At 49.1% G+C, this 10,523-nt stretch overlaps 1 protein-coding gene across 1 annotated transcript; it reads left to right on the top strand.

The window, feature by feature from the left end:
- LOC111966441 (peptidase inhibitor 15-like) lies at positions 1-10,263 on the top strand. Its single transcript, XM_023991066.2, has 5 exons — positions 1-377; positions 7,807-8,031; positions 8,858-8,967; positions 9,202-9,293; positions 9,572-10,263. Exons 1-5 carry the CDS (start codon positions 210-212, stop codon positions 9,955-9,957), a joined length of 981 nt encoding a protein of 326 aa, XP_023846834.1. The 5' UTR covers positions 1-209; the 3' UTR covers positions 9,958-10,263.
- Positions 10,264-10,523: the final 260 nt, after the last annotated feature.

Genomic DNA, 10,523 nt, shown 5'->3' with positions numbered 1-10,523 from the left:
AGGAGAAGAGACAGAGCAGCTGAAGCACACACTATACACACACAAGTACATTGACCAAAAGAAAGATTTTCACACACACATACACGTACTCACAGAACACACATCTACACACTGGAAACYCACATTCACATACAGCAACACCCTCTGATACCGGCAGACATCTGAAGTGACCCTTGAGAGAGAGAAAGAGAGGACTTTACTGCCTAGACATGCTGAGGGGGACACTTCTCTGGGCTGGCCTGGTGGGATTCTATGTCATTGTCACCCTGTGTCCAGSCTCCTGCCAGCTGAGCGAGGACGACACAGAGACCCTCGTGGAGCTGCACAACAGCTACCGTGGCCAGGTGGTGCCCAATTCCACCTACATGCAGAAAGTGGTAAGGGCAGCATGACTGGGGGGACGGATAGGAGGTTATCTCTACCTGTATCTCTACCTGTCCGCTGCYGGATGAGTTCAGTCTGGGCACCTCTGCATCAGAATAGGTGGAAATAATACGTTTTAACCCTTTGTGGTGAGGAGCTTCTTGGATATTGGGATACTACTGTATGGCTGGTGGGATTGATGGAGTTTACCCCTGTTTTGACTGCCGTCACCTGGTGTGGTTAGTAGTACTCGTTGTTCTCATGAGGTTAATATGTATTAGAATTGATCTCAGGTGGATGTAGTAGATACATAGGTTTCTTCTGGTGTGGGGATTTTTGATTGATATTTATGTTTGTGCAATGCTGCCAGTTGTTCAGTATTGTACATGAAATGGGTGCTTCAGTAACTTAAAATATCCGTTATTATTCAGCTTTAAAACGGTCTTGCATCAAAACTGAACTCTGCCTGCATCTATAGTGTCATGGCCATTGCTTTGACATGATATCAGCATTTCATAAATGACAAAAAGCTTGTTGTGCAGAACATTTACCATAGTGCTGCAGAAGATGCATCATACCGAATACATATTACCACCCCTTAAAGTTGACAAAAACAGCGCTGCACCATGTTTAAATCAGCATATCAATTATAAAAGTAATCCCAAGACAAAACTTTTGTCGACATCCAGAGTTAAGTTAATGACTTTGCTGATAGAGCCTGTCTGTGCCTCAGTGCATTTCTGTGTTGATTCACCCCACCATGACTGAGTGAGTGGGTGTTCAGAGTTGAGTCCAGGGTTATGCAACGCATGAGAGTGAGTGAGTGTGTGTGTGAGTGTGCACATTGTGGGATGTGAATGCTAAAGTTGCTATCTGACAGTCCCAGGAATAGGTCTCTGCCTGTCTCTGTGTTAAGATGAACGCACCACCGAGGCCATTTTCATGAATGGGTTCATATCATTAATTCATAGCATTAAAGCATTAATTGCAGTTGAGTGGAATCATGAGTCATCATGACCAACAAAACCGCAACATTCCAACAGTAACTTCCTGTTAAGCACTGCTTCATCCTTACCTGTGAATGACAGTTTATTAGATGTCCTGGGACAGGAATGTCCGTCAAACATCACAGTAATCAATTACCTGGAGAAAGACAGATCATGTGGACTATACAAGAAGAAACAGAACATACCTATTTGAAATAAGAAATTAATGTAACTTTTTATTTGTATTTTTTTTGGAAGATTCAATGAKATTTTAATGGATTGTTTCAAAACATAGCCATATGTCATTGACTCATATATCACAGCTTTCTACGTCACTACTTGGTGATCAATTGATTGAGTCAGGTTTCATCTGCAGAGTCACACCCCATGTGGAATGTCCTTGATTTTCTGTGTACTGGACACAGCATCTAATGCTGACCAGATGGTCAGGGGGACGCCTTTGTTTTCTCTGGCTGAAGCATGACAAAGATGTACAGCTCTGTTTGCCCAAGAACAGAGAGGAGGAGATCTGATGTCCTGAGGCTAGGATGCAAGATGCTGTGGAATTTCAACTAGTATCCCCGGCCTCCAACACAAGACCTCTGTTTGTTTAGAGTCATGGGGTGACTGGACAAATAAACTGAACTTCACATGACTCCACACTGGATGTCTCTGTCTGGACAGGTCATGATACAAAGACAATACGCGTTCGTACAATACTGCATCTCTTAAAACCAATTACCACCATAACATTTGGCGAGCTAAATCAAGATCAAGCCTTATCTGTCAAGTGCCATCTCATCCTCTTGCTCATTACAATACTTGTATAGGAATTGAACTGAATGTAAGGAGTGCGTACTGGCGGCAGGGAAGTCAGACGCAGGAGAGCAAAAACTGTGTTTCCAAATGGCGCAGTTTAATAACAACAACAAAAAACACCGGAAAACAGAACAATCAAATAATGGGTACATAACCCGACGCACACCAGGACAGACGTGCACAAGCACAATCACCGACAAGGACAGGTTTTGGCCTTTCTAGGGAGTTTTTCCTAGCATCCGTGCTTCTACACCTGCATTGCTTGCTTTTTGGGGTTTTAGGCTGGGTTTCTTTACAGCACTTTGAGATATCAGCTGATGTAAGAAGGGCTATATAAATACATTTGATTTGATTTGAACAGAGGAGTACCCCTCCCCCCTGACGCGCAGCTCCAGCAGCGGGTCGACACCGGCCTCGGGGACGACCCAGAGGGTGAGGTGCAGGGCGATCCTGCAGCATAGATAGGTCCAACACGTCCTCGACCGMAACCCAGCACCTCTCCTCCGGGCCGTACCCCTCCCACTRCACGAGATACTGAAGGCCCCTCGCCTCGAATCCAGTATGGAKRGAACGGAGTACACCGGGGCCCCCCCGATGTCCAGAGGGGGRGGAGGAACCTCCCTCACCTCAGAATCCTGGAGCGGGCCAGCCACCACCGGCCTGAGGAGAGACATATGGAACGAGGGTTTAATACGGTAATCAGGTGGAGGCTGTAACCTATAACAAACCTCGTTCACTCTCCTCAGGACTTTAAATGGCCCCACAAACCGCGGACCCAGCTTCCGGCAGGGCAGGCGGAGGGGCAGGTTTCGGGTCGAGAGCCAGACGTGCGAACACCAGGGTCTCACTGCGGTGGCGATCTGCATTCCTCTTTTTGCGCGTCACGGCCTGCTGAAAGTGGACACGGACGGCTTCCCATGTCTCATCCGCGCGCCTGAACCAGTCGTCCACCGCAGGAACCTCGGTCTGACCCTGATGCCAAGGCGCCAGAACCGGCTGGTACCCCAGTACGCACTGGAAGGGAGAGAGGTTAGTGGAAGAGTGGCGGAGCGAGTTCTYTGCCATCTCGGCCCAGGACACGAACGCAGCCCACTCCCCCGGCCGGTCCTGGCAATAGGACCGCAGAAACCTACCCACATCCTGGTTCACTCTCTCCACCTGCCCATTACTCTCGGGGTGAAACCCTGAAGTAAGYCTGATCGAGACCCCCAGATGTTCCATGAACGCCTTCCAGACCCTAGACCTGAACTGGGGACCCCYATCAGACACTATATCCTCAAGCACCCCGTAGTGCCGGAAGACGTGTGTAAACAAGGCCTCCGCAGTCTGTAGGGCCGTAGGGAGACAGGGCAGAGGGAGGAGACGACAGGACTTAGAGAAACGATCCACAACGACCAGGATCGCGGTGTTACCCTGTGAGAGTGGAAGATCAGTCAGAAAATCCACCGACAGGTGCGACCAAGGCCGCTGTGGAACGGGTAAGGGGTGTAGCTTACCTCTGGGTAGGTGCCTCGGAGCCTTACACTGGGCGCACACCGAGCAGGAGGAAATATAAACCCTCACATCCTTAGCCAAGGTAGGCCACCAGTACCTCCCGCTCCTACAGCGCACTGTCCGACCGATCCCAGGATGACCAGAGGAGYGTGACGTGTGGGTCCAATAGATCAACCGGTCACGAACAGCAGACGGGAAGTACAGACGCCCAGCGGGACACTGGATGGGAGCGGGCTCTGCACGTAACGCCTGCTCAATGTCCGTGTCCAGCTCCCACACTACCGGCGCCACCYGGCAGGAGGCGGGGAGTATGGGAGTGGGATCCATGCCCCGCTCCTCTGTGTCATACAGCTGGGACAATGCGTCTGCCTTAACGTTCTGGGAGCCTGGTCTGTAGGAAAGGGTGAACACAAAACGGGTGAAAAACATGGCCCACCTTGCCTGGTGAGGGTTCAGTCTCCTCGCCGCCTGGATGTACTCCAGATTGCGGTGATCAGTCCAGATGAGAAAAGGGTGTCTAGCCCCCTCAAGCCAATGTCTCCACGCCTTCAAGGCCTTGACGACAGCCAACAGCTCCCGGTCCCCCACGTCATAGCTTCGCTCCGCCGGGCTGAGCTTCTTCAAGAAGAAGACACAGGGGCGGAGCTTAGGTGGCGTACCCGAGCACTGAGAAAGCACAGCTCCTATCCCAGCCTCGGACGTGTCCACCTCCACTATGAACGCCAAAGAGGGATCCGGATTGGCCAGCACGGGAGCCGAGGTAAACAGAGCCCTCAGGTGACCAAAAGCCCGGATAAACCTCTGGTAGTAGTTGGCAAACCCTAAGAACCGCTGCACCTCCTTTACGGTGGTGGGAGTCGGCCGATTACGCACGGCTGAAATGCGGTCACTCTCCATCTCCACCCCTGAGGTGGAAATGCAATACCCTAGGAAGGAGACGGACTGTTGGAAGAACGGGCACTTCTCAGCCTTGACGTACAGGTCATGCTCCAACAGGCGACCAAGCACCCTGCGCACCAGGGACCCATGCTCAGCGCGTGTAGCGGAGTATATCAAAATGTCATCAATATACACCACCACACCCTGCCCGTGCAGGTCCCTGAAAATCTCATCTACAAAGGCTTGGAAGACTGATGGCGCATTCATCAACCCGTACGGCATGACGAGGTATTCATAGTGCCCTGAGGTGGTACTGAAAGCCGTCTTCCACTCGTCTCCCTCCCGGATACGCACCAGGTTGTAAGCGCTCCTGAGATCTAGTTTGGTGAAGAAGCGCGCCCCGTGCATTGATTCTATCGCTGTGGCTATGAGCGGTAGCGGGTAACTGTACCTCACAGTGATCTGATTCAGACCCCGATAGTCAATACACGGGCGCAGACCTCCCTCCTTCACAAAAAAGAAACTCGAGGAGGCGGGTGAAGTGGAGGACCGAATGTACCTCTGATGCAGGGATTCAGAGACATATGTTTCCATAGCTTCCGTCTCCGCCTGTGAGAGGGGAGTATACGTGACTCCTGGGAAGTGCAGCGTCTACCTGAAGATTTATCGCACAATCGCCCCGTCAATGAGGTGGTAATTGCGTCGAGAGCCAAATCGACATATTCAGGGGGAATGCGCACGGTGGAGACCTGGTCTGGACTCTCCACCGTAGTAGCACCAACGGAAACCCCTAAACACCTATCTGAGCACTCTCACGACCACCCCGTGAGAGCCCTCTGTGGCAAAGAAACAGTGGGGTTATGACAAGCTAACCAGGGTAGGCCCAGCACCACGGGAAACGCAGGAGAGTCAATAAGGAAGAGACTCATTCTCTCCTTGTGACCCCCCTGCATCACCATGCCCAAAGGAGCAGTGACCTCCCTAATCAACCCTGACCCTAATGGTCGACTATCTAAGGCGTGAACGGGGAAAGGCACAGCCACGGGAACAATGGGAATCCCTAAACTATAGGCTAACACTCTATCAATAAAATTCCCAGCCGCGCCTAAATTGACGAGCGCCGTATGCTGGGAATGCAGGGAAAACTCAGGGAAAGTGGCATACACAAACATATGTGCAACAGAGGGCTCTGGGTGAGAATGGTGCCGTCTCACCTGGGGTGACACCAGAGCGCCCTGCCTGCTGCCTCGATCCCCAGAGGAACCCACCCGGCACCGACCGGCAGTGTGACCTCTGCAGCCACAGATGGTGCACGAGCTGGAACCCCCTCCGGTCTCCCTGCGCACCGCCCCTCCCAACTCCATGGGTATCGGAGAGGGGGTGCGGGAGGATGGAATCACCAGACCCCGATCAGAACGTCCACGGGTAGCCAGCAGGTTGTCCAGACGGATGGACAGGTCCACCAGCTGGTCGAACGTGAGGGTGGTGTCTCTGCAGGCCAACTCCCGACGGACGTCCTCGGAGTTGGCCTGCAGCGGTAATGGTCGATCAGGGCCCTGTCGTTCCATCCCGCGCCGGCAGCCAGGGTCCTAAACTCCAGGGCGAACTCCTGGGCGCTCCTCGTCTCCTGCCTCAGATGGWAGAAGCGCTCACCCGCCGCTCTACCCTCGGGCGGGTGGTCGAAGACTGCCCGGAAACGGCAGGTGAACTCCTCAAACTGGTCCAATGTCGCATCTCCCTTTCCCCACACGGCGTTGGCCCACTCCAGGGCTTTCCCGGTGAGGACGAGACGAGGGCGGACACCCCTATACCCGGGGTACCTGCTCCTGCTGACTCCATAGTCGGGTTGGTGATTCTGTAAGAAGTGCGTACTGGCAACAGAGAAGTCAGACGCAGGAGAACAAAAACTGTGTTTCCAAACGGCGCAGTTTAATAACAAACAAAAAAACACTGGAAAACAGAACAATCAAATAATGGGTACATAACCCGACGCACACCAGGACAGACGTGCACAAGCACTTCCAATAAACAATCACCGACAAGGACATGAGGGGGAACAGAGGGTTAAATACACAACATGTAATTGATGGGATTGGAACCAGGTGTGATACAAGAGAAGACAAAACCAAAGGAAAATGAAAAGGAAAATGAAAAGAGGATCAGCTAGAAGGTCGGTGACTTCGACCGCCGAACGCCGCCCGAACAAGGAGAGGGACCAACTTCGGCGGAAGTCATGACACTGAAACTATGTGGGATAAGCTCACATTCCTCAACCACTAATACCGTATTACTGAAAGGTTCCTTATAAGTTCCTTAGTAAAGGTTTGATTTAATAAGGAAGGATCATAAAAAGGAGTATGTGGTTTACATGGGAATGTTGGTGTGACTAATGTAATGTACAGTATGGTTTATGTCTAAAGTTAAAGGTGTGACTAATGTAATGTACAGTATGGTTTATGTCTAAAGTTAAAGGTGTGACTAATGTAATGTACAGTATGGTTTATGTCTAAAGTTAAAGAGGATCCTTTTAGACAAAGATAGTCATTGTCTTCCTCCAATGTTAACATAACAAACCATCCCTTATCGGTTTGCAGTATTAACATTTCAATAGCGGAGAAGGAAATTCCTCTTGCTGCAGGCAGTATTAGAAGGAAATACCAATGTCGACTGGCGGGTGGCCCGGGTCAGGAATTGTTAAATTATTAGGGTAGTATAAATTGGCACATACATCAAATAAATACAGCAAATATACATCAAATAAAGAAATAGCTAAATTCAAAACCATTAGCAATAGTGTCTTATCTCCAAACTCCACCAATATTTTCATAAGCATACCTCTTGTATTACAATCTGCCAGTGCTGTGCTATCTATATCAACCCTGAACGTTTGGTATTTAGATAGGGGTAGAGCAAGGACCATAGCTATTGGTTTTAGAATGCCACTTGCAAAAATTCATTTTTCCCTCTTTAGAATCAGAGTAATAGGACATGTGATATATGGATCAAACTTACTTGCAATGTGGTGGATATGCTGAACAGAATGATTAATTTGAAGTAGTTTGAAGTTGTACACAATTGAAACACTAATATAATAGAGTTGCATAGCAAGCTATGTACAGAGTTCTGTTTTGATCCTCAATGTTGGTTAATGTCTCCCTCTGTCGTTCAGTCTGCAGCACTACATCTGTACAGATTACAGGTAGCAGTCAAGCAGATTATTGGTAGTCTACAGTAATATGATGGTTTGTCTCTTTTTCGCCTTCAGAAATGGGATGAGAAGCTGAAGATCATAGCTGAGGGCTATGCTGTGAAGTGTATATGGGAGCACAACCCGGATCTAGAGGAGCTGAACATGGGAGAGAACCTGTTTGTGTCCAACGGACTCTTTGACCCCAACATTGCCATGGAGAAGTGGTTCCTGGAGCACCTAGACTACGACTACAACAACAACAGCTGCCAGGATGACAAGATGTGTGGACACTACACTCAGGTGAGTGACACAGGGAGATAATAGTTACTGTATTTGTAGAATACACTTCTTATAACACAGTATTACAACTGTGACAGGTTGAATATTCCTTTGTCTTTACTCCTGTGTGTATAACCCTGGTGATGTGGTGATGATGATGATGATGATGATGAGGATAGTGATGGTGATGGTGAGATGAGATGGAGATGATGATGGTAAGGATGTGATAAGGTGGTGATAGGTGATGATGATGTGATGATATATTGATGTGATGTGATGGTGAGTGATGATGATGAATGGTGATGATGGTGTGATGATGATGATGGTGGTGGTGATGTGTGATGGTGGTGGTGATGATGATGATTAGTGGTGGTGATGGTAGGTGATGATGGTGATGATGTGGTGATGATGATGATGATGGGTGGTGATGATGATGATGATATGGTGATGATGATGATGATGGTGGTGATGGGTGAGTGGATGATGATGATGAGTGGTGATGTGGTGGTGATGTGATGATGATGGTGGTGGTGATGATGATGAGTGATGATGTGATGATGAGGATGATGATGATATTGTGATGTGGTTGGTGATGGTGATGATGGTGGTGATGATGATGATGATGGTGGTATGATGCTGGTGGTGATGATGATGATGATGATGGTGATGACGATGGTGATGATGGTGGTGATAGTGGTGATGGTGATGATTGTGATGATGGTGGTGATGATGATGATGGTGTGACGATGGTGATGATGGTGGTGAAGTGGTGATGGTGATGATGGTGATGATGGTGGTGGTGGTGATGATGATGTTGATGATGGTGAGACTGCTGGGGATGTTTCAGATGGTGTGGGCGGACTCTCACTCTGTGGGCTGTGCTGTTCATCGCTGTGACACCATGGAGGGGCTGTCCTTTGAGAAAGCCACCTTCCTAGTCTGCAATTATTACCCAGCGTAAGTATGTTACCAGAGAACATGGACTACATTCCACATTCATCTCCTATTTCTAGACTTAGACATTCAGTTWACATAATGAATCCTTACCATTGCATTTCACTGATTGTGTTAGGGTTAGCATTACACCTGTAGAGACATTGTAATACCATTCTGGGGTTAGGGTTAGGGTTGGTCCCTGACTAACAGCCCTGACAGAGTGACCACTGACCTGTGTTACCATTTGCATTTCAGAGGTAACTTTAATGATGAGAAACCCTATGAGGAAGGTGAATGGTGCTCCAAGTGTCCAGACAACCTGCCGCGATGTGACCAGAACCTCTGTGGTAGGAACTCAGCACATGTCAATCACACAACTCTGCCCGCAACTCCGCCTGCCTGCCCCCTCTCCTGTCCCGCAAATGTATTTTACCTCACTATCTACCTCCAGTGTCTTGGAAAACACACAGATGTCAAATCTCATCCTCTCCAACCTGACCTAAGTGTCGAGCCAATTGTGGTTGATCATGGTATTCCCTCTTTGTGAAGATTGATTTGTTGCTTTGGGCTAGGGACCCTGTAATCAGTTTCGAAGGTATAGATTTCTCATMATTGTTTCCCACAGTGCCTGATGCCCATGAGCCTACAGAGGAGCCTGATGTAGAGAAGGAGACAATGTACAGCTCTCTCCCAGGCACTGATGAGCCCTCCACACACACAGCCACAGCCACAGCCACCACCATAGCCACAGCCACCGAGGACACACCGCCATCACCACCGAGGACACAACCAGACTACTCATCAGCCCCTGAGCCAACCATGGCTGACAGAGAGGAGACAGGCACAGAGCCTGGGGATGAGGAGGAGGAGGAGAAGTGGGAGGGGGAGGAAAGAGCTACAGAGAGGGAGAAGGACAGTACTAGAGAACAACCTCCAGCCAACGCAGGAAGTGTTTCTACTTCCCTACTTCTGGTTACTAGCTTGATGCCTTTACTGTCACTGGGATTGTGAGGGAGTGCATGAGGGAAAAGGTATCACACACACACACACTATCTGGAGCTGAACTGGACATTGCTGGAAYCTGAATTACATTGTGATATAATTAAGCAATAAGGGCTGAGGGGGTGTGGTATATGTCCAATATACCYCAGCTAAGGGCTGTTCGTATGCATCGCAGAGTGCCTGGATACAGCCCTTAGCRGGGGTATATTGGTKATATATATATATTGGTCATATATATTGGTCTGATATACCACGGCTGTCAGCCAATCAGCATTCAGTGCTCGAACCACCCAGTTTATAATTAAGCAAAAAGGCACGGGGAGGTATATAGAAAATATACCACGGCTAAGGGCTGTTCTTACGCACGACGCAAAGCGGAATGCCTGGATACAGCCCTTAGCCGTGGTATATTGGCCATATACCACAAACCTCTGAGGTGCCTTATTGCTATTATAAACTGGTTACCCACGTAATTAGAGCAGTAAAAATAAATGTTTTGTCATACCTGTGGTATACGTTCTGATATACCACGAGTGTCAGTCAATCAGCATTCAGTGCTCGAACCACCCAGTTTA

Source organism: Salvelinus sp. IW2-2015, linkage group LG7 (assembly GCF_002910315.2).
Source record: "Salvelinus sp. IW2-2015 linkage group LG7, ASM291031v2, whole genome shotgun sequence".
Classification (NCBI taxonomy): Eukaryota; Metazoa; Chordata; class Actinopteri; order Salmoniformes; family Salmonidae; genus Salvelinus; species Salvelinus sp. IW2-2015.
The sequence above is the reverse complement of the archived record's forward strand: the minus strand, read 5'-3'. Positions and strand labels throughout refer to the sequence as shown.